This window comes from Triticum aestivum, chromosome 7A, assembly GCF_018294505.1.
Source record: "Triticum aestivum cultivar Chinese Spring chromosome 7A, IWGSC CS RefSeq v2.1, whole genome shotgun sequence".
Lineage (NCBI taxonomy): Eukaryota > Viridiplantae > Streptophyta > Magnoliopsida > Poales > Poaceae > Triticum > Triticum aestivum.
Window position 1 is genome coordinate 23,885,559 of NC_057812.1, and position 23,497 is coordinate 23,909,055.

Below are 23,497 nucleotides of genomic sequence, written 5' to 3' on the forward strand. Positions count from 1 at the left end.
GGAGTCCATGTATTCTTTACCGTCATGATTGAGAACTCGGACTCCCTCACGGTAAGAGGGTGATTGACGTCCACATTCCTAACCCGGGATGCATTTAACAAGTGCGAGCATGCGAGATGAAGCAAAGACGGCCTCATGCAGCTGCAATCACACCGTGTTAGGGAGACCTTGAAAGCCCGGCCTCCGTGTTGGAGGCCATCGTTTGTGGTTCCTCCGGGCTCTTTCACCTCATACTTCCACTCGTTGTCGTCATATAGTACAGCTTCTTCGGAGTCTGCCTTTCGTGATTGAAATTCCAACCATTCTTCGACCTTTGGTGGGAAATTGTACTTGTGCTTATCCTTGTTCTCACCAGCAATCTTCTTATCAGTCTCCATTGAGTGCTTTTAAAAAGTATTCATTCAACTTGTCAAATGTGTATTAAACTATTGCCGTCACGGGTAATGCACGTACACCCTTGAGCACCTTATTGAAGCATTCTGCCATATTGCTTGTCATTTGACCGTACCTCCGGCCATCTTCATCGAAAGCACGTGCCCACATATTCCTTTCGGCAATGTTCTTATTCAGAAACTCCTGACCGCCGGGGTCAAGTTTCTTGTGTCTGAGCAATGCATTGAACAATGTGGAAAACCACTTGTTGGTGAAAGCGAGACAACAATCCTGAAGATCATCGGCCAACTCCTTGATACCACATGCCCTATAGAATTTTGCACAAAAGTGCCTCATGCACCATCGATGATGCAACTTTGTATGTCCGGGAATGTCAACCACCACCGCATTTAGAATTCCAGGATGGCAATCCGATATGACACAAATTTCCCTTTCAGCAGGTAATACCCTTGTTCTCAGTTGACGCAAGAACCACTCCCAGTTATCATTGTTCTCCACCTCAACCAAAGCGAAAGCCAAAGGCAACACCCGGTTATTGGCATCACTTGCTATTGCAACCAATAAAGTGCCCTTGTATTGTCCGGTCAAGAACGTGCCATCAATGGCGATGACGGGCCGACAATGCTCAAAAGCCCTCACGCATTGCTCAAAGGCCCAAAATGCACGGCCAAATACTCGGACGGTCCTCCCGTTATGAATCAATGTTTGGTGCCCATGAGGCTCAACCACGTGAACCATGCCTGGGTTTGTGGCGGCCATAGCTAACAACAACCTAGGGAGTCGGTTGTATGCTTCCTCCCAATTGCCATACAACATCTTGAATGCGGCTTGCTTCGCCTTCCATGCCTTGCCGTACTTCACCTTGTAATGAAAGATGGCTTTCACAAGGTCAATGACACTCTTGATGCTCATTGTTGGAAGTGTGGATATTTGGTTGGACAGCCTGTAAGCATGAACTCGGACGTGAGTTGTCTGTGTTGTTGGTACACAAGCTTGCCATCCGCATTCTTGTGCCGGCACATGTGAGTTGGTAGACAACTCACTATGCGCCAAGTGGGACCTCCTTTCCATGGCCTTGCACGCACAATCCATGGACATGTTGGCACTTCACATTTGACCGTGTAACGCACATTCACGTCTGAGTTGGCCACTTTATGTGGACGATAATGTGTAACCGAGTAGTTGTCGAGCCACATCTTCAATTCCAAGAAGGATTGAAACTCACAACCGGGATATATCCCGTTCTTGCCGTCTTCCAAATCACGGTGAGAACTTGGCCTAGCTCCAAGAGATATGCATTTTCCACCATCCACAACGGCTTCATCCGCGAGACTAAGATCCTTGAACAACGGTATCTTGTGATCCCGCCCGAATACCTTCTTGAATGCTTCGGCCTCCTTCGGTGTGAACCCCTCCTCATCAACTTCTTCATCAGGACCATCGTCATCCGAGTCCGATGCATATGCACGGGGAAAAAGGGATGGATTGGTCCATTGTCTCTTGCACATGATATTGGTCGAGATCACCCACATTGTTGTCATGGAGGTCAACTTCGTTGTCATCCTCCTCGTACTCATCATTCTCCTCTTCAAAACCTTCATTTTGGTTGTTTGGAGTCGGGCTCAATGTTGGCCAATCTTCTTGCGTGAATTGAGGTTCACTCATTTGATCTTGGTTCATGGGTGGGGGAGTGCTAGCAACCAACGGGGAGGGGTTCCGGTTCAAGTCTAAATTCAAAGTAGACTCAACCTTCTTGGAGGCAAATAACTCAAGAGCCTTGTCTAGAGATTCCGCGACCGTCTCCTTGTATGCAACCCAACGTTGCTCGGAGTTCACACGCATTGTCTTCCAATGGATGTGCATTCCTAAACCAACATTATGCCTTCCCTCGAACTCAACAACGTCACTTGGGTCCATCCAATTCAAATCTTTCCTCACTTGTTTCAAAAGCTCCGCATAGCTAGGACTACTCTCAAACACCATGTCAAGCTCATCCGGGTCCGTCTCAACATTGCCTTTCAAAAAGGCCTCTTTATCCACATGATGAACATAAACACATGTTCTCCCCATCCCTACAATAATCAAAAACACACATATATCAAGTAAATACTTAAGAAAAATATTTGCACACATATGCCCTAACATATATATGAATTAATAACCCTAACCCCCACATAACAATAACCACAACCCTAACACCAACATAACCCTAACACCAACATCAAACACACATAACCCTAACCCTAGCATACTATGGAAGCCTAAACAACCCAAATTAGCAAAGAAATATAACATCATTCAACACAAATTTCCAAATCCTATCAAAATCTAGGGTTTCCCCAAACTAGCAAGATTTGAGCAAATGTGACAATTCCTATGGATGAAAACGAGGGGATCGGAGGAGATTACCTTAAGGGAGGGGTTGGCTTCGAAATCCACGGTGTGTGGCGGATTTGCAAGATTTGAGAAGGATTTGAGAGGGGGAGAGGGGAAGAGAGGAGGGCCGCAAGTCTAAGGGTTTGGGTCGGGTGGGGGTGTGTGGGGTGGGGGTGGGAGGGGAGAGAGGGTGGGGCCAGCCCAAGTGGAACACAGACTGTGCAGCGCCCAAGAGCTAGGCGCTGCACATTACAGGTGTGTGGCGCCTAGATCTTAGGCGTTGCACAGGTGCGTGTGGGGCCGCAACTGGACCAGGACTGCCACACTGGCAGGATGTGCGACGCCTAAGGGAAGGGCGCTGCACAGTAGGGTGCGGCGCCCGGCTGTCGGGCGCCACACCAAAGGGTCAGCAGAGTGAAATTTTTTCGTGACCAGGTCAGTTTGTGATTTGATTTCTGCCTGAGGTCAGATATGTGATTTCTGCCCAAGCGCGGACCTGGGGTGGTGATGGCAATGGTATGAAGGAGACGTGACAATGTTTTTTTTTTGAACTTTTCGAGCTATTTATCTTGAATCATGGTAGAGTACAACGAATGCTAAAAATAATAAAATATACATTCAGATTCGTAGACCACCTAACGACGACTACAAGCACTGAAACGAGTCAAAGACGCACCGCCCCCCTCCTCCCCATTCGTCGGAGTCGGGCATGACTTGTTGCAGTAGACAGTCAGAAAGTCACCGTGCACCAGAACAAGAACCACCGCCGATGACGGTGCGCTTAGATCGGGAGGGTCCAAACCGAAGGCATAAAAAACAAAGACAAAGAATGACCGGATTCCGAGCAGATCCACCAAAGACAACCGCCGACTGAACCCCGCAAGATCCGCCAGAAACAACGCATACATATAAAACGCTTGCGTGCGCTCCTTACCATTGTGAGCGCCTTCGAGAGACTGAGCCGGCGCATCTTATCGAGATTGATGAAGTCGCCACAGACATCTTCATAATCAACGGAGACGTCTCCTCTCACTTAACACACATCACCGAAAGGTCTGAAATAAATTAGAAAAATGCGGGCAGACTTGAACACTGCTGGACTGGGATATATCCGTCCACCTAGTCATTCAACCAGATATTGATTTGCAGGAAGGAGACGTGACATGAGCGTGTTATAAAATCAAATCAGTTAATTTGGTTGCGGTGCGGGCGTGACTTGTTGGAATTGCTTGTGGGTGGGCACACGGCACGCCTGTGCGTGCGTGTGTGTCACGGCCTCCCTCACGGGGCGGAAGCAGCCGCGAAGCCGGACGTGCCCACGCTCCGAAGGCATCCGCCTTCTAGTAGAAAACCAAACAAAAGGTGACGACGGCCAGCGAAACGCTCACGCGCTTCCAAACTGGTAAGATCGGTTTACTTTTTAGCCCGTCAAAGCCAGCCCAGCTGGCTTGACCCTGCAGACAATGACACTTGGAACAGCCGATCCGGATCCACTTTTTTTTCTTACCAATTTTTCAAAGCTGCTATCGAAGCACGGTGTGTACTCCCTCCTTCCACGAACAAGTGCACATCTAGCTTTTCTTCTAATTCAAACTTTTAAAACTTTGATCAACTTTTCAGGGAAAAATAGCAACATTTATGACACTGAATTAGTATGAGTAGATCCGTTTTGAACTGTACTTTCATAATATATCAATTTTGTGTCATATATGTTACAATTTTTTCTATATAATTGGTCAAGATTTTACAACTTTGACCTAGGACAAAAGCTAGATTTTTTTTTTTTTTGAGTCCAAAGGACAAAAGCTAGATGTACACTTATTCGTGGATGAAGGGAGTACGCTACTGATCATGGGCAGCCCGTCCTGACTATCCTGCTGAAAAAACCCGGTCCGGGCCAGCCTTGAGGCGGGCGTACATATGTCTCGCTTATAGCGAGAGACATAGGCCAGACTCGCCTGAAGGCGAGCACGAGATGGACCGGCCCAGGCGCGCGGGAGGCCACAGACCGCAGCCTCTTTTGCCCACATTTTTGTTTTCTTTTTCTTTTTTAGTTTTGCTTATACTTTCAAATGTTCTAAAAGAATAAATTACAAAAATCTTGCATAAAATATTTTAAAAATGTTAATCAAATTTTTGAAAAATGTTTAATGTATATAAAAATGATTGTCATGTATAGGGAAAATATTTACAAAAAATATACACATGCGATGAAATAATGTTGATCATGTATTAAAAAAATATTAAATATGTATAAAAATATTCCCGGTGTATAAGAGAAATGCACAACGTATGTTAACTAATAGTTGACATCACAAAACATATATTTTGAAAAGTCAATTATGTATTTAGAAAATGTTAAACATTGCACATAAAAATATCCTCATGTATGCAAAAGAAAAAGAACTTTTTGTGTGAAAAAAAAGTTTACTGCCATTAAAAAATGCTCACCATGTATTAAAAAAGTTGACAATGTATTTAAAATATATTGAACTTGTATCTATAAAATATTAAATAATTATTAAAAAATAAATAGATATATACCAAAAATTAGCAATGTGTATGAAAAAAACAGACATCGAATTTTTCTAACATAATATGTTTTTGATGTATACAAAATTGTTGAATGCGTATTGAACAAAGTTGACATGTGTTGAATAGAAAAACTAATGAAAATTGACAAAGAAACGAAGAAACCCTATAAAAATAAGAAAACAAGAATATTAATAAAAATTATGGAGACTGTGAAAACCAAGAAGGAAACAAGGAAAGGCGATGAAAAAAAGAATGAAACAAAGAAAAACGAAGAAAGAAAAGCAAAAAAAAAGTGAAAACTGAGAAAGAAACAAAGAAAAAAAGACATGAAAGAAAACTAGCGAAACCATGAAAAAACAAAGAAAAGCGGTTAATAAAGAATAAACAAAAAAAAACATGAAGAAAGAAACAAAAAAAGCCAAAAGAAAACTAAAAGACGGAAAAGAAAAACCCCAGAAAAAGTAACAAGCGAGCGAATCCATCGAAAACAATGGGGAAAAAAGAGACAAAAATGAGCTATCCGAGTAGATAGACGTGAAGGAAACCCTGCAGGCGAGCGTACCATATATCTCGCTATATGCAAGATATGGTTGTCGTGTTACACATGTGCGTTTGGAAAAACAAAATTCATCCCGGGCTTGTGGACTCTAGGCTTCTTTTTGGGTCGGGCTCAAGCTTGAGAAAAAGGGTCATTTTCGGGCTTCGAGCCATGATCGAGCTTGTAGTATGGGTTTGGGCTTTTGTCAAACCAGGCTTGACATATGATCTGATTTGTCTACAACCGCACTTGGCTAATGTGACCCTTTGTATTACCATAGACATGAACCGACAATCCCAGTTGTCCATGCAAACAACCACGCGTTTCATATCCAACACCTCAAATACATACAAGAGTATGCACATAGAACATGCGACCAATAAGCAGACAAGCAATTCAACACAAGCCAAAAACATACATGACAAATGAAACTCAATAATTCATACCGAGGTGATCGTCGTTGTTATGCTTAGTGACCTCCTTCTATTTGTTGATGAACCACTTCTTGTGTTCATTGTCCACGAGTTTAGTGTCGGCCAATATTGTGATGCGAGAGAAGAGCGGATCTCTGGCGCTCCAGGTAGGGGTTCTTGTGATCCCATAGGTGTCGTTCCCACCAACAATATGATCCTCGACTTCTCCATGATTCTCGCTAGCATCACTTTCTCCTTTCCGAGGGTCAATTCTCTCACATGTCTTTGCTTCCTCAAGCTTCTTTTTTCGCCATTTCTCCATCTTCTCCATGTCTACCATTTTCCTCTCAATAATCATCGTCTCCTAGTTGAACTCAATCCTCGCCCTTTGCACATTTAAGAAGAGCTTGTCCTCTCTTCCTCCTCCTATGTTTTGATAACACACACCCCCCCTCGTTGCAAAAGATGTTCATCCATGTGGCAGACATTTTTCTTGTCGTGCCATCACGCATGGCCCTATCCTTCTCCCACTTCTTCCCCCTCCAGTGTCTATTTTTCATTAGCTCGAGCCCATGTCCGCCCGCCCCTCCACCTGTCTCATCATCCTCATTCAATCCAACATAATTTCTCAGACCTTGTGACACCATTCTTCTTCTTCTTGGCGGGGTTACTAAGATCTTCAAAGTGTATTGACCACTTCGTTTTCCCATAGTGAATGGCTTCTTCTCAATTTGACGGTATGAAGTGGTGGTCAGTCCCATCTAGCAAGCAAAACTCACATGTCAACATAATGCAAGTAGCTAAGCAAGCAAGAAGGATCATGACCAATGTAAAGCAAACACAACTTACATGACTAGTAACTCCAATACCACTTTGCTGCATATTCACCACTTGCGCATAGAAACCGCAGAACTTGTTCATAGTCTATTGGATGGCAGGCCACCTATATTGGAGAGAACCCTCACCACAGATGGTACGGATTGCATGTGGATCCACGTAGTGCTTGTGCTCATGGTACCATCCATGAATTATTCCCCCCCAATATTTCAAGCCCTTTTGTTTGGTTCCACATATAGGATTCATGCTCGTGGCCAACCAAGCTTTATACAATAAAACATCTTCATGGGTTGAGTATGCATTTCCTCCTGCCTTTACCTTCTTTTTTAGTGCCCAATGATTGCCTAACATCCAACAAAGACGAATTTTGAACACTCATCTCATAATTTGGAGGATCTTGACTGTCATTTACCATATCCATTGTGAATGAGTCCTAAACATGCATCACAATGAAGTTACCATCCTAAAATTGTTCTGTTAATGCATATAGGGCAAAAAAACTACGGATTTGGTTGAGTAATATCCTCGAACAGTTGGTAGTGATGTCCGGCGCCAGAGCTTCTCGATGTTATTTGTGGGTTGGAGTTGTGGTGACTCGTATCGTACGTCATGTGCGGGGAGGGGGGGGGCATCCTGGTCCTTTGTGAAGCCATGCAGGATATCGAGCCGTTGCGAAGCCGGAACGCCATAGGGCGGGGGCATGGTGGAAGACGTCAGAGTGGACGTAGCGAACTCCAAGTCAAGGATGTCTTCCGCCAACATCTTTCTTGGCCTTCTTGCAAGAGCATTGCCGGGCACGCTGCTCGTTTCCAGAAATCTTCCCTGATCTAGAGGTCTCCCATAAAGGAGCATGTCAAGGTTGCCTTGCGAGACAAGCTCCAAAGCGGGTTGGACAACAGCTAAACATCAATAGCCATCGTCGCCGAATCGTCGAAATCACTAGCCACTCGGAAACCCTAGTCTATCTATCATCCAACGCTCGATTGTTTTGTTATCAGATACTAACACATAGGACATATCGTATATACATATTTTGCGAGGACATCCATACATGTTGTAGCACTTTTATTGCTACGTCAATATGGTTTTATCTGTATGTGTCCGTAAAATTTGTACATGATACAATTTTGTGTAACGTATAGATCTTTCCATCTCAACAATTATAATCCTTTAATCGGGGAGAAAACCCAAGATCTAACCTCCATGGGTGGATCTAGCGATGACAACGCTTGTGTGTCGTTCCCTTATTGGAGGCATCATTTTTGAAATGCTTATCCCACATTCCGAGTGTTGCAACCGGTGATGGTAGATGTTCATGGTTGTTGTTGTATGCTTGAGTTCACTTCGACATGACTTTCAGAGGTTTCAATTTTGTATATTTGTGTGTGTGCGCGCGATGATGAGTTGTGTGCATTCCAGTCGTGCGAAGGCCGAGCGTGTGCTTATAGTGCTTGTATTTTCTTGTAGCGACATTACGAGTCAATAAAATTCACCCACTGTCGAAAAAATAGACGAACGGTGGCTTGTTTGCCTGAAGATAGATAGACATATATTATTTTCCATGATTAATAAAGCTTTATGGCTCACTCAACAACAACAACACTAAATGGTGAACGCTACGTGGGGAACATGAAAGAGAGAACACAATTCCAACGAGAAAAGCCAAAATAAACATAGCGGCAATCTTTTGAAACAAAATAGCTTTGCTGTGGCAGGCGGCCTCGTCCCCAGCATATGAGCCTACGTTGTCAAGGACAAGGAGAACTCCACCAGCCTGTTGACATCCGGCATGACCGCCTCCACCGCGCCCAGCGCGCCGAAGCGGTCCGCCCACGCGGCCAGGAGCGGCATCTCCACGGGGTCGATGGTCTTGACGCCATTGATCACGTCCATGGAGCGCGCCCATGCGAGGAGGCCGCCGAGCACCGTGTCCACGTACCCGGGGGCGTCGCCTCCAAAGAAGGGCTTCCCTCCGGCGACTTCCCGCAGGGCTCCGTCCAGGGTCTTCAGGGCGGCGGCCACCTTTTTCTTCCCCTCCGCTTTCTCCTCCTCCGTCTTGCTCCATGACGCCTGGTACATGGCCTTCAGCAGCTGCGCTTGCACAGAAGGGAAGTGAGACAATTGTCTACAAGAGCTCAATGCCACAAGGTAAACACGACGGACCAAATGAAATGGAGGATGAATATGATACCGTGTCGTCGACGAAGGCGGCCCAGAAGCTTGCGACGGCGCGCTCGTAGGGGCCGGCCGGGAGGAGGGCGGGGCGGCCGTCGCCGGCGAAAGCCTCGTCGAGGTACTGTATGATGACCGTCGACTCGCAGACGGGCTTGCCGGCGTGGATCAGCACCGGCACCATCTTGTGGACGGGGTTAGAGCGGAGGAGCAGCTCGCTCTTGTTGTCGAAGTCCTCCTCTTGGTACTCGTAGCTGCTGATGCCCTTGATGCTGAGAGCGAGGCGCACTCGCAGCACGGCCGGGCTCGCCCACATGCCCAACAGCTTCAGGTCGTCTCCTCCTGCTCCGGCCGCCATTGCTGCTGCTGCTGCTGGTGTGGTGTCTATGAGCTGCTCAAGGTGGTCTCAGCTTTGCACGTAGTAGATGGCTTGTGTTTTGGTTCCTCAGTTGTAGGAGGCATATATACACGAGCGTACATAGCAGAGACTCTTCCGTTGGAACTTACTCCCTCCGTAAACTAATATAAAAGCGTTTAGATCACTATTTTAGTAATCTAAACACTCTTATATTAGTTTACAGAAGCTCCGCAAGGCAAAATGTTTGGTGGGTTAATTCTACTTTCTACTCCTCTGTCTCATAATATAAAAGCATTTTTTACACTTGTGTAGTGTCAAAAACGCTCTTATATTATGGGACGGAGGGAGAATTGTCTGCTTTACCGACTTGGACAAGTAATCAGGAGCGCACAGATGTCCATCGCACTAGCTATATTTAACATTCAGAAAAATATTTCTGTTGACCCAAACAGATCTTGGCCTCTACTATGATTCAAAGCTAGCAACGCCATATACAGCATGCCAAAGTTGACTCAGTATTGATTACAACTAGTCAGTACAACATTTCCGGTCAGGCTTGATCGTATGAACCGCGTCGACGCTGACGTTACCGACCAGGATTTAATGCGCGCGGAGGCTTGGTTCCAATTTGCGTGAATACACAGCAACATAGATGAGGCTTGGTTCCAATTTGCGGAGTAGGCAATTTTGATAAAGTGATATAGAATTAAATAAAGAAAAAAAGAGTTGAGTATTATATCATGCACTTTATCCATATATAAGTTGCATGAAGTTCAATTTTGGGTTAGTCGATTTTCTGGCCATTGAAGTCTACTTTACGATCCATATAACTTTCTTTTTCTGGGCTGCTGGTCTGTATGTTGTTTTGGGCTATTTTTCTACAGTTTTGCTAGAACTCATATACTCCTTTTATAGCCACTGGATGTGATGCTATAAGATGTGTGTGTGCTGACGTGGGTTATATCCGATCTTGTTTTCCAGGTGAATGAGATCAAATTACGTCTCGTCTAGATGAGTTCTAGGTACTTCCATTTTTCTACCGACCACATACTTCGGTCAATCAATTCTTTAACAGGCCGAAGCGCATTCCGACACAACCTTCTTCTTTCTTTTTTCCTTTTTTCTGTCTATACATGTTTTTCTTTTTTTCTTTTCTTTATTACTTGCTTTTTATTATCTCTGTTGTAGGTGTATTTGGGACGTTGGTTGTGTAAATAATATACATACAAATACTATATAATAATATGTGCCAAAATTTCATTATTATATGACTATTCTTTGCATATTACAAAAGGTGCAATTTCAGTGCAAAGTTGTGTGCAAGTTTTTTATTTTTAAAATTTTCTTTTTTCCTTAAAGGGAAATACCAACACCTTGTATGTTGGTCTAACACATCGCCACACACACACACACACGCGCGCGCGCGCACACACACACACACACACACACACAAACTCGGCCGACTTAACTTGTGCACAAAATGTGTGGCATAATACTGTTAATGCTACCTTTGGCATAGGAGGGAAGTTCTAGTATTGTCAATCGTCCGGTGCTACCCTGCTAGCAATATTGAGAACTAACTAACTTTCAGCCCATTTACACAAATTTGTTTATACAAATCTCCAAAAACATTCATTGTGCTATGAATTCATATGGTAAAGAAAACTGCAGTGTTTGTTTCTACAGCTCAACAAATTAAACTCGCACGGATCTCAACGTCAAGATTGATGGTTCCCCGTGGCACATCATGTCTACAAAAAATGATGGATGGACCATACAACTCGCGCGGATGTCAGTAGGCTGAGAATTAGCAAATCCATAAATCTATACCTACTAATAAAGCAAAGTGCGTTTCTCCAATTTTTTCATCCGTTCACCATCGAATAGTTTTTTTCTATTCGAGGTGGTACTAAATTTTTGTCCGCTCTCTATTAGAAAAGGAAAAACGCCCGAATTTCGTACATGGGCCGCCAGCAGTGTGGCCCAGCAAAGCCAACCCGTTTATTTTCGTGCCCATGTAGGTAGCAAAACTCTATTTATTGCAGTGAGCGTCAAATAGCCGCAAATTCGCACATGGCCACCAAGCTGGGCTGACCCGTTTTCTTTTTCTTTGTTCTGAGTTATGTTTCTATTTTTCTTTTTTCTTTTATCCCTTTTTCTTTCCTGTTTCTTTTGCCTTTTTTCCTTTGAATTTTATTTTTCTTTCTCCCTTTTTGTATATTATTTTTTCAGAAAAAGTTCATAATATCAGAAAAATTCAATTTTTAAAAAATGTTCAGAATTTTGAAATATATTCCATTTTGAAAAATGTTCAAGACATTAAATCTTTGTTCTCATTCCAAAATAGTCGCAAATTCGCATAGCACGCCCAAGTTGGCTTGAACCATTTTCTTCTTTTTGTTCTGTCTTATGTTTCTATTTTTCTTTTTTTGTTTCTTTCTCCTTTTCTTTCCTGTTTCTTTTGTCTTTTTTCCTTTCAAGTTTATTTTTATTTCTCCCTTTTTTAGTAAATTCAATTTTTTTAAAGTTCATAATATCAGAAAAATCATATTTTTTAGAAAATGCACAAAATTCTAAAATATATTATGTTTTGCAAAACGTTCAGAACATTAGATCTTTGTTCTCCTTCCAATATTGGTTCAGATTTTAAAAAAATCCATTTTTTCTTTGTGTTTTCCAAAGTTATTTGAGATTTTCCAAAAAGTAGCATTTTAAAAATGTTCCAAATATGAAAAATATTCATGTTTTAGAAAAATATTCGCAAATTCAGAATAATGTCTGAGTTTAAAGAAACTTATTTTTTTAAAATTGTTCTGAGTGTTCAGTGTTTCCTTTAAAAAAAACAATCACAAATTCAAAAAATATTCATGTTATTATAAAAGGTTCATGTTTTCAAATAAAATTGTGAATTTCAAACGTTTCAAATTTTGTTGTGTATTTCTGAATGAAAAAAAATGGTTTGGGATTTTCAAAATTATTCATGTTTTCAAGAATATTCATCAATTTGTATATTTTTTAAAGTAAATTTTTTTACCAATCTGACATTGGAGTATGATCTTAAATCTTTGAGTTGGCCATTGGTTGGTAGGACTCGTGTCTTCAAGTGGCTAGCAGCACGTAATCGGGTCTTTGAGGTCAAGATTTCAATCCTTCAACTCATTATTTTTGGGATTTTTTCGCGCCTTATAAACACAGGTCGTCTTGGAGCCTACCAATGTGTTGGCCCATACACGAACTGTCCCATGCGCTATTTTACGCAACTAGCTTCATATAGTAGCCCCCGTGCAGTTGGCCTAAGAAAAAAATTGCTTCATTGCAAAAGCAATATTGGGCCTTAGACGCACTCCCCTACTGGGTCGTCCGAGGGAGAATTTTTTTCTTAGGCCAATAAAAGAGAATATGTTGGTTTGGCTCGAATATAAAAATTGTGGGCACGTTAGTGCTAAAATAAAATAAAAAATAAACCCTAGTAAAGAAGGGACAATGATGTCTGGTTATGCGCTAAATATGCTAATAAAACGGGATTTATGCGCTACAATTAGTAATCCATCCGGGCAATCGTAAGAGAGAGTGGTCAAAACAACCGCGCCTTGAAGGTCACCGCATAGCTACCACATGAGGAGGCAGACACAACCCCGAGACAGAGGCGGACCCAGAGGAAAAAAAGGCACGTGTTGCATGGTTGCCTCCACGCCAACTAACCCCACCAATATCAAGATCTCATGGGACAAACATGACCCGCGAGAAGACCACAACTCCTCTCTATCACACCACTATGGAGATCGTTTTTGGTGGACAAATCAATTATCTCTCCCATTGCTTCTCGCAAAGAAATAGCTCTCCCGTTGCAACGCACGGGCATATGTGATGGGCGGAGTATACATCATGTCATCTATACGGATTTTAACTCTCATTTTTTTTGTTCCACCAAGCCTTTCTCCCTTTCCGTATCAGAGACAAGAAAAATGAGTAAGTACAAATTTTAAGCCAGCACAAACCTTCGAAATTTGAAGCTAAGTCTACGTTCAGAATCAGTGTGCTAAGGTTGGTCCATGATAAACCTCATCACGGTACAAAAACACCAATCAACCAGCAATCATCACAATAGGAAACGGGTCATTTCCTGAATTTCTTCCGGCCAATCGCTCAAGTAAAGTTGGTAGTGCATCCAGAATTCCAGATCATCATAACAACAATGGCGGCAAATTGCCACTCGCCTCAACAGCAGCTAAGCAAATTCTAATATAAGATTTCCTTTCTTGAATCGTAAACTACATCCTAGTTGCTGCTGCTCGATCTCAAGAGGAAGGACGTGACGTAGCAAAATTTCCATGGCGGGTTCATTCGTTCGATTCGAAGCAAGGCAATATCGTCGTCGTTGTTGTTGTTGCAGGCGCAGGGGATGATGATGATGATGATCAGTAGTAGTTCAGTACAAGCTCACCCCGAAGGACTCGCTGACGATGATGGCGACCCCCATGGAGATGGCGACGAGGGAGGCCGCCCAGGTGAGCTTCTCTGTGATCCGGGGCACCCTCTCCTTGAGCGCCTCGGTGCAGGTGCCGATGAGCACGGTGTAGCTGGCCATGGACAGCACGGTGCCCACGAGGAACATGCCGAGGAAGGCGCCCCCCGCGGCGCGCGACGGCATGGCCAGCGCCGGCAGGATGATCATGAGCGCGTCCGGCTGCAGCCCGTGCACGATCCCCGTCGCGAACGTCGCGAAGCTGATCTCCTTCTTCTTGCCGCCGGCGCCCAGCAGCGCCTTCTCCAGCGCGTCGCTGTTGTTGCCGCCGTGCTGGTGCGCGCTGGTGCCGCCCTCCAGCGCGGCGGCCACGCAGGGCGCCGCCTGCGTCGCCTCCCGGATGCCGATGGCGCCGATGACGAGCAGGGTGAGGCCGACGACGCGGGTGCCCCAGGTGCGGAGCACCTCGATGTGGAGCCGGTCCTTGAGGCCGAGGAAGAGCAGGCCGAACATGACCTGGCCGGCGTCGTGGCCGCAGCCCCAGAGCGCGCCCACCGCCGCGCTCTCCACCGGCGACCGCCCGATGGAGAGCGGCGCCAGCGCGGCCAGGTGGTCCGGGCCCGAGAGCGTGTGCAGGCAGCCGGCCAGGAACCCCGTCCACGCGCTGCCCAGCAGCTCCGACTTGAAGATGCTCCGGCCCGCCGTGACGGCCGCCGAGTGGGAGTGGTTGTGCAGCGCCGAGGCCAGCGCCGGCGGCACCATGGACGACGGCCCGACTGCCGCCACCACCAGCGCCGCCACCAAGGCGACCTGTGGATTATTCCCGGCAAGAACGTAAATTTCGCCGCCTTATCATCCGTTCCACCTCTGGCTCATCGTTCGTTTGTGGCCGAGAATTCAGGTTCAGGCAATGAAGGAAACAGAGCAGAGCACTGGCGCACTGACCTTCTGGAAGAAGCGGGTGACTCCGGTGGCCGGAGCCTGCGCAGAGGCGTCGGCGGCCTCGTCATCTGGTTCCGGTGGCGCGGGATTGACGGCGTCGGCGCGGGAGAAGGCGGAGGCCGCGGCGAGGAGGGACGGGGGCGGCCTGGGGAGGAGCGGCGCCAGAGGATGCAGCCTGAGTCCGTGGAGGGGCGCGAAGGACCTTGGCGCGGCGGTGGCGGGGAGGAGGTGGTGGTGGCCGCCGGCGCGGGGCCTGGAGGCGGAGGAGGAGGCGGGCGCGCGGGTGAGGTGGAGCGGCGAAGAGATAAGCCTGTCCATTGCGGGTGCTCGTGCTGGGGTTTCGGTGTGGCTCAACGGAAGACAGATTATAATAATAAGTTTCAAAATCAAAAATGAAATAAGAATTGAAGACATATTTTGGGGGGCTTCGGACGGGCCGGGTTGGGCGGCTATGTCAAACTGTTGTGGGGCTGAGATGGGCCTTTTTGGCAGTGAGAAACTAATTTTCAGTTTGTTCTTTGTGGACCAGGAAAGATATCCTTTTCTAACAAAAAGTTCATATACCCCTCAAAAAAAAGTTCATATACCCAAAAGAGGGTCCGTATAATTCTAAAAAAAGTCCACGTATACCCCTAAAAAATTCCATATTACCCTAAAAAAGTCAGTATGAGTTTGTGCAACGTAACCTTTTAAAAACCTTTAAAGTGCATGCTAAGCAGTTGAAAAATGCTTTATCGGAGATTATTTCACATGAGCAATCTGCATTTGTATCTGATAGGCTCTGTTATTGCTGCTTATGAGTTCCCGCATTTCATGAAGATGTCAAGAAGTAAAGACCTACGACTCTCTTATCTAGAGAAGATCGGTTGTCCTTTCTGTTGTCCCAGCTAGCGGACTCCGACGGGAAATATTCTCCCTCCCCCCAACGGGTTTGCCCACTAGATGTTGTAGGGTGCAATCAATCCAGTTGTTGCATCAAAACACATAGGGGCCATTCGGTTATCACCCAAAGGAGAGAAAGTGAACTAGTTGTGAATTGAAATACTAAAATATTGGAATCAAAAGAAAAAGGTTGCGGCAATCCAAATGTGTGTCTACTTTGGCGGTCAATGTCAAATGTTTGGCATGGCAACTCTCGGCTGCCATCCAAACAAACCCATACACTATCTGATATCCCCTGCACAAGCAAAAAGAGCTTCATAATTGCAAAAGCTTTATATGTCAGTGGTGACCACCATGAAGCACCCAGGTGAAGTATGAGTATATCAAATGCCACTTCCATACATACATAGATGGAGAATCATACCGATAATATTGATGCAATTGACATACTTCCAAAGAAGTACACAAGTGCAGAAGTCATAAAATAACTGAATTTTCCAACAACATAACTAGAGATGTGGGTTTAGATATAAAATTTGACAAACAACATCTGCTAGGGGTGGTCCGCAAGCACGACCCCAATAAAAAAGATCTAGAGAACACAAAAACAACAAGATATGGTTCATTTGGTTGTTGCAGTAGAATGGGATATTGTCCTTCGCTCGTCATCAATGCAACAAGTCGTCTCATGGGGATGTTGATCCATGAAGCGATCACATTGTGGATATTCTGCAACGCGGACATATGGAAAGGTACATTCTAAAAAGAACATGGGAACCAAATGGGAAAAGGCATCAAACATTTAAATGACAACACATATAGTAATTTACCATGAAAAAAAGATTGATGAAAGAGATAAATGAGGGGTTAATTAACGAGAAATACATGTAAAGAAAGACAAGTAAAAAAGGAATACGGGACATGTACATTGTCCGCTGAGTATTCATACTCCTGCACCGCAACACCAAACAAAACATTTTGTATTGATAAACGGGCCAAAGAAAATGAGAAACAACCATGAAAAGAAAAATGAATAGGGGCTAACCAACATGAGGTCGAGGATTGCGTGTGATACGTCCATTTTGCATCATGCTTTTATATCGATATTTATTGCATTATGGTCTGTTATTACACATTATGTCACAATACTTATGCCCATTCTCTCTTATTTTACAAGGTTTACATAAAGAGGGAGAATGCCGACAGCTGGGATTCTGGGCTGGAAAAGGAGCAAATATTAGAGACCTATTCTGCACAGCTCCAAAAGTCCTGAAACTTCACGGAAGACGTTTTCCAAATATATAAAAAATATTGAGAGCAAGAACTTCACCAGGGGGGCCACACCCTGCCCACGAGGGTGGGGGGCGCGCCCTACCCCCTGGGCGCGCCCCTACCTCATGGGCCCCTGGTGGCCCTCCGGTGACCATATTCTGCTATATGAAGTCTTTCGATGGAAAAAAAAATCATAAGCCATCTTCTCGGACGAAACTCCGCCGGCACGAGGCGGAACCAATCTAGGGCTCTGGCGGAGCTGCTCTGCCGGGGAAACTTCCCTCCCGGAGGGGAAAATCATCGCCATCGTCATCACCAATGCTCCTCTCATCGGGAGAGGGCAATCTCCATCAACATCTTCATCAGCACCATCTCCTCTCAAAACCCTAGTTCATCTCTTGTATCCAATTCTTGTCTCCAAGTCCGGGATTGGTGCTAGTAGGTTGCTAGTAGTGTTAATTACTCCTTGTAGTTGATGCTAGTTGGTTTAATTGGTGGAAGATCATATGTTCAGATCCTATATGCATATTAATACCCCTTTGATTATGAACATGTTTATGCTTTGTGAGTAGTTACTTTTGTTCCTGAGGACATGTGAGAAGTCTTGCTATTAGTAGTCATGTGAATTTGGTATTCGTTCGATATTTTGATGAGATGTATGTTGTCTCTCCTCTAGTGGTGTTATGTGAACGTCGACTACATGACACTTCACCATTGTTTGGGCCTAGAGGAAGGCATTGGGGAGTAATAAGTAGATGATGGGTTGCTAGAGTGACAGAAGCTTAAACCCTAGTTTATGCGTTGCTTCGTAAGGGGCTGATTTGGATCCATATGTTTCATGCTATGGTTAGGTTTACCTTAATACTTTTGTTGTAGTTGCGGATGCTTGCAATAGAGGTTACTCATAAGTGGGATCCTTGTCCAAGTAAGGGCAGTACCTAAGCACCGGTCCACCCACATACCAAATTATCAAAGTACCGAACGCGAATCATATGAGCGTGATGAAAACTAGCTTGACGATATTCCCATGTGTCCTCGGGAGCGCTTTTCTCTATATAAGAGTTTGTCCAGGCTTGTCCTTTGCTACAAAAAGGATTGGGCCACCTTCCCGCACTTTATTTACTTTTCTTACTTGTTGCTCGTTACAAATTATCCTATCACAAAACTATTTGTTACCACTTATTTCAGTACTTGCAGAGAATACCTTGCTGGAAACCGCTTGTCATTTCCTTCTGCTCCTCGTTGGGTTCGACACTCTTACTTATCGAAAGGACTACGATAGATCCCCTATACTTGTGGGTCATCAAGACTCTTTTCTGGCGCCGTTGCCGGGGAGTGAAACGCCTTTGGTAGGTGGAATTTGGTATGGAAAATTTTATATAGTGTGCTGAAATTTACTGTCACTTGTTACTATGGAAAGTAATCCTCTGAGGGGCTTGTTCGGGGTATCTTCACCCCGACCAGTAGAGCAAAGAGTTACTCGTCAACCTACTGAAAATGAAAATGACTGCTTTAAAATTCCTTCGGGTATGATAGAAAAACTGCTAGCTAATCCCTTTTTAGGAGATGAAAAAAACATCCTGATGAGCATCTAATATATGTTGATGAAGTTTGTGGATTATTTAAGCTTCCAGGTGTACCGAGAGATGTTGTTAAGAAGAAGGTATTCCCTTTATCTTTGTAGGGAGACACATCAACATGGTATAGGCTATGTGATGATATGGGGTCTTGGAATTACAAACGATTGAAATTGGAATTTCATCAGAAGTTTTATCCTATGCATCTTGTTCATCGTGATCGCAATTACATATATAATTTTTGGCCTTGCAAAGGAGAAAGTATCGCTCAAACTTGGGGGAGGCTTAAATCAATGTTATATTCATGCCCAAATCATGAGCTCTCGAGAAAAATGATTATTCAAAATTTCTATGCTCGGCTTCCTGATAACAATCGCACCATGCTTGATACTTCTTGTGCTGGTTCTTTTATGATGAAAACTATTGAATTCAAATGGGATTTACTGCAAAGAATTAAACGCAACTTTGATTATTGGGACCTCGACAAAGGTAAGGAGTCAGGTATAACACCTAGTTTTGATTGTGTTAAATATTTTATGGATACCGATGTTTTTCGTAAATTTAGCACTAAATATGGACTTGACTCTGAGATAGTAGCTTCTTTTTGTGAATCTTTTGCTACTTATGTTGATCTCCCCAAGGAGAAGTGGTTTAAATATCATCCTCCCATATAAGTAAAAGTAGTTGCACCTATTAAAGTTGAAGAAAAGATTGTCACTTATAATGATCCTATTGTTCCTACTTCTTATGTTGAGAAACCACCTTTCCATGTTAGGATAAAGGATGATGCTAAAGCTTCAACCGTAGTTTGTACAAGCAATATTAAAACATATACACCTCCTGAGCAACTTAAAGTTGAACCTAATATTGCTATTGTTAAAGATCTCTTGTCTGATAATATTGATGGGCGTGTTATTTATTTCTGTGATGAAACTGCTAGAATTGCTAAACTCTGTGCTAAAGATAAACCTAGACCTATGGTAGGCATGCCTGTTATTTCTGTTAAAATAGGAGATCATTGTTATCATGGCTTATGTGATATGGGTGCTAGTGCTAGCGCAATACCTCATTTCTTATACAAAGAAGTTATGCATGATATTGCACCTGCTGAGATGGAAGATATTGATGTCACAATTAAACTTGCCAATAGAGATACTATTTCACCAATGGGAATTGTTAGAGATGTTCAAGTCTTGTGTGGGAAAACTAAATATCCTGTTGATTTTCTTGTTCTTGGTTCCCCACAAGATAGCTTTTGTCCCATTATATTTGGTAGACCCTTCTTGAACATTGTTAATGCTACCATAAATTGCAAAAGAGATGTTGTTATTATCGGTCTAGATAATATGACTCATGAATTTAATTTCTCTAAATTTAGTAGACAACACCGTGAAGAGGAATTACCTAGTAAGGATGAAATTATTGGTCTTGCTTCTATTGCCGTACCTCCTAGTGATCCTTTAGAACATTATTTGCTAGACCATGAAAATGATATATTTATGAATGAAGGAAGGGAAATAGATGAAGTATTCTTTAAACAGGAACCTATTTTGAAAAACAATTTACCTGTTGAAATATTAGGGGATCCTCCTTGTAACGCCCGGATAATCTTGCTACAGTAATCACACGCTAATCATGCCACGTCATCCCGATTACTGTTGCTAAACGTCCGTTAGTTCAAATCGCATCAAATTCAAATTTAAAATTAATGTCGGCAATAAAAGTTTTCAAAAATTGAAACAAAAATGTTCGGTGGTTGCCAAATATTACAAAGGTAATTATGGTGCAGCAAACATATTTTTATAAAATGTCTAAATAATTTAAAATGTTTTAAAACAGAAATGCAAATAGATAAAAACAAAACAGAAAAACTAAAACTAAAATTGGAAGAAAGGAGGGAGGAAGACCCCCCGGGCCAGCAGACCCAGCGGGCCGGCCCATTCGCCCTCCAGGCCTAGCCGGCCGGCCCACTACCCCCTCCTTATCCACTCCCTCACCCGAACCCTAACCTAACCACCCCCACTCGCACCACTCCACCCCCGCTGGATCTGGATCGAGAGGACTCCCGATCCCCTCGCCCCTGCACGTCGACCCGACGCCGGCGCCCGGAGCCCCCCCGCCGGACTGCTTCCTCCACCCCACCGGCCTGCCTCCTCTATGACGTCGTCGCCGTCTTCCTCCTCAACCCCCCTGCCACTCCCCTACCAGCAACGTGAGCCCCGCCGCCACGCTCGTCTCCTCGCTCCCTCCCTCTTCCCCGCTGCTCCCTCGTCCCGCAGCTCCATGCCGGCACGCGCGCCCGCACCGTCCCGTGTGCACGACGCACTCGCGCCCTGCTCACCGTGGCCTCGCCTTGGCCGGCGTGCCTCCGTACGCGCGCTGCCCGCGCCCCGTTCGCCCCTGCTCCCCTGCAACCACGCCGTCTTGCCTGCGCCTCGGCCTCGCCTCGTTCGCCCGCGGCCACCGCGCTCACCAGGGCGGCCACTGCCGGGGCCGCGCCCTGTTTTCCCCTCCGACGCGCTGCGAGCTGGCCGTCGGCGCCCCTTCGTGGGCGGCCGCGCGCACAAGCCCTGCTGTGGCCTGCCAGGCGGGCTGGTGCCCGACGCCCGCATCGCCGCTGCTCGAAAACCGCGCCTGACCCGCTAAGGCCCCAGGGGCCTATGACATGTGGGGCCCCACCCCGCCCAGAATGTTTTAATTAAAAAAAGGGGAATTAAAAAAATAGTAATAAAAATAATTAAATAAATAAATTATAATTAAATCAATTAATTAATTAAGTAATTAATTAAGTTAATTAATCATAATTAGATTAACATAATTAGTTAAATTAAACAGTAATTAGATTAGTTAAACATTAATTAGGCTAAACAGTCAATGGCCAGTGGGACCCACACGTCAGCGACACAGTCAACACCTCTATTGACTGCTGATGTCATGCTGACGTCATGATGACGTCACCAAACACTGTTCTAGATAATGTTGAATTAAAATATTTAAATTAATCCTAAAAATGATTTAAATATTTTAAAATTAATATAAAATAAACCGTAGCTCAGATGAAAATACTTTCTACATGAAAGTTGCTCAGAACGACGAGACGAATCCGGATACGCAGCCCGTTCGTACGCCACGCATCCCTAGCATAGCGAACACACAACTTTCCCCCTCCGGTTCGTCTGTCCGAAAACGCGAAACATCGGGGATAATTTCCCGGATGTTTCCCCCCTTCACCGGTACCACATCGTACCTCGTTAGGGCACACCTAGCATCACGCTTTGTCATGTCATGCATCGTCATGCATTTGTTTGCATTATATTTATTCTTTCTTCCCCCTCTTCTCTCGCTAGACACCGAGACCGACGCCGCTGCTACCCAGTATGACTACGGTGTTGACGACCACTCTCTCTTGCCAGAGCAACCAGGCAAGCCCCCTCTTTGATCACCAGATATCGCCTACTCTTCTCTATACTGCTTGCATTAGAGTAGTGTAGCATGTTACTGCTTTCCGTTATTCCTATCCTGATGCATAGCCTGTCGTTGTTACTACTGTTGTCACCATTACCTGCTATCCTACTTCTTAGTATAGGATGCTAGTGTTCCATCAGTGGCCCTACACTCTTGTCCGTGTGCCATGCTATACTACTGGGCCGTGATCACTTCGGGAGGTGATCACGGGCATATACTATATACTTTACACAGTTACATTACCCGTGGTACTGTTCGGAGTTGGGGGCTGAAGGGGCAGGTGGCTCCATCCCAGTAGAGGTGGGCCTGGGTTCCCGACGGCCCCCGACTATTACTTTGAGGCGGAGCGACAGGGCAGGTTGAGACCACCTAGGAGAGAGGTGGGCCTGGCCCTGGTCGGCGTTCGTAGATACTTAACACGTTTAACGAGATCTTGGTATTTGATCTGAGTCTGGCTACTGGCCTATACGCACTAACCATCTACGCGGGGACAGTTATGGGCACTCGACGTCGTGGTATCAGCCGAAGCCTTCGTGACGTCAGCAACGGAGCGGCGCGCGCTGGATTGGACTGGAACGCCTACTAGGCTAGGTCTGCTTCCGGCCGCCCACGCAACGTGCAGGTGTGCTAAGGGCGATGGGCCCAGACCCCTGGGCGCTTAGGTTTAGACCGGCGTGCTGACCTCTCTATTGGTCTAGGTGGGGCTGCGACGTGTTGATCTTCCGAGGCCGGGCATGACCCAGAAAAGTGTGTCCGGCCAAATGGGATCGAGCGTGTTGGGTTATGTGGTGCACCCCTGCAGGGAAGTTAATCTATTCGAATAGCCGTGATCTTCGGTAACAGGACGACTTGGAGTTGTACCTTGACCTTATGACAACTAGAACCGGATACTTAATAAAACACACCCTTCCAAGTGCCAGATACAACCGGTGATCGCTCTCTCACAGGGCGACGAGGGGAGGATCATCGGTTAGGATTATGCTACGTGATGATACTTGGAGGACTTCAGTCTACTCTCTTCTACATGCTGCAAGACGGAGGCTGCCAGAAGCGTAGTCTTCGAAAGGACTAGCTATCCCCCTCTTATTCCGGCATTCTGCAGTTCAGTCCACATATGATAGCCTTATTCCAGTTGATACCAATGCATACATATGTAGTGTAGCTCCTTGCTTGCGAGTACTTTGGATGAGTACTCACGGTTGCTTTCTCCCTCTTTTCCCCCTATCCCTTCTACCTGGTTGTCGCAACCAGATGTTGGAGCCCAGGAGCCAG

The 23,497-nt window shown here is 45.0% G+C and overlaps 2 protein-coding genes across 2 annotated transcripts; both read right to left on the bottom strand.

Annotated features, from left to right (window-relative positions):
* Positions 1–8,602: 8,602 nt before the first annotated feature.
* On the bottom strand, positions 8,603–9,696 carry LOC123152392 (probable glutathione S-transferase GSTU6). Its single transcript, XM_044571958.1, has 2 exons — positions 9,284–9,696; positions 8,603–9,183 (listed from the first exon to the last, which is right to left on the bottom strand). The coding sequence occupies exons 1-2, from the start codon at positions 9,620–9,622 to the stop codon at positions 8,833–8,835; spliced, it is 690 nt and encodes a 229-aa protein (XP_044427893.1). The 5' UTR covers positions 9,623–9,696; the 3' UTR covers positions 8,603–8,832.
* Positions 9,697–13,721: 4,025 nt separating this feature from the next.
* Positions 13,722–15,394, bottom strand: LOC123152454 (uncharacterized). The gene is made up of 2 exons (XM_044571991.1): positions 15,033–15,394; positions 13,722–14,897 (listed from the first exon to the last, which is right to left on the bottom strand). The coding sequence occupies exons 1-2, from the start codon at positions 15,345–15,347 to the stop codon at positions 14,052–14,054; spliced, it is 1,161 nt and encodes a 386-aa protein (XP_044427926.1). The 5' UTR covers positions 15,348–15,394; the 3' UTR covers positions 13,722–14,051.
* Positions 15,395–23,497: the final 8,103 nt, after the last annotated feature.

Coding starts and splice junctions, on each gene's coding strand:
- LOC123152454 (XM_044571991.1), bottom strand. CDS start 15,347: ATGGACAGGCTTATCTCTTCGCCGCTCCACCTCACCCGCGCGCCCGCC. Junction 14,898..15,032: donor TCACCCGCTTCTTCCAGAAG/GTCAGTGCGCCA, acceptor AATAATCCACAG/GTCGCCTTGGTGGCGGCGCT.
- LOC123152392 (XM_044571958.1), bottom strand. CDS start 9,622: ATGGCGGCCGGAGCAGGAGGAGACGACCTGAAGCTGTTGGGCATGTGG. Junction 9,184..9,283: donor CCGCCTTCGTCGACGACACG/GTATCATATTCA, acceptor GTGCAAGCGCAG/CTGCTGAAGGCCATGTACCA.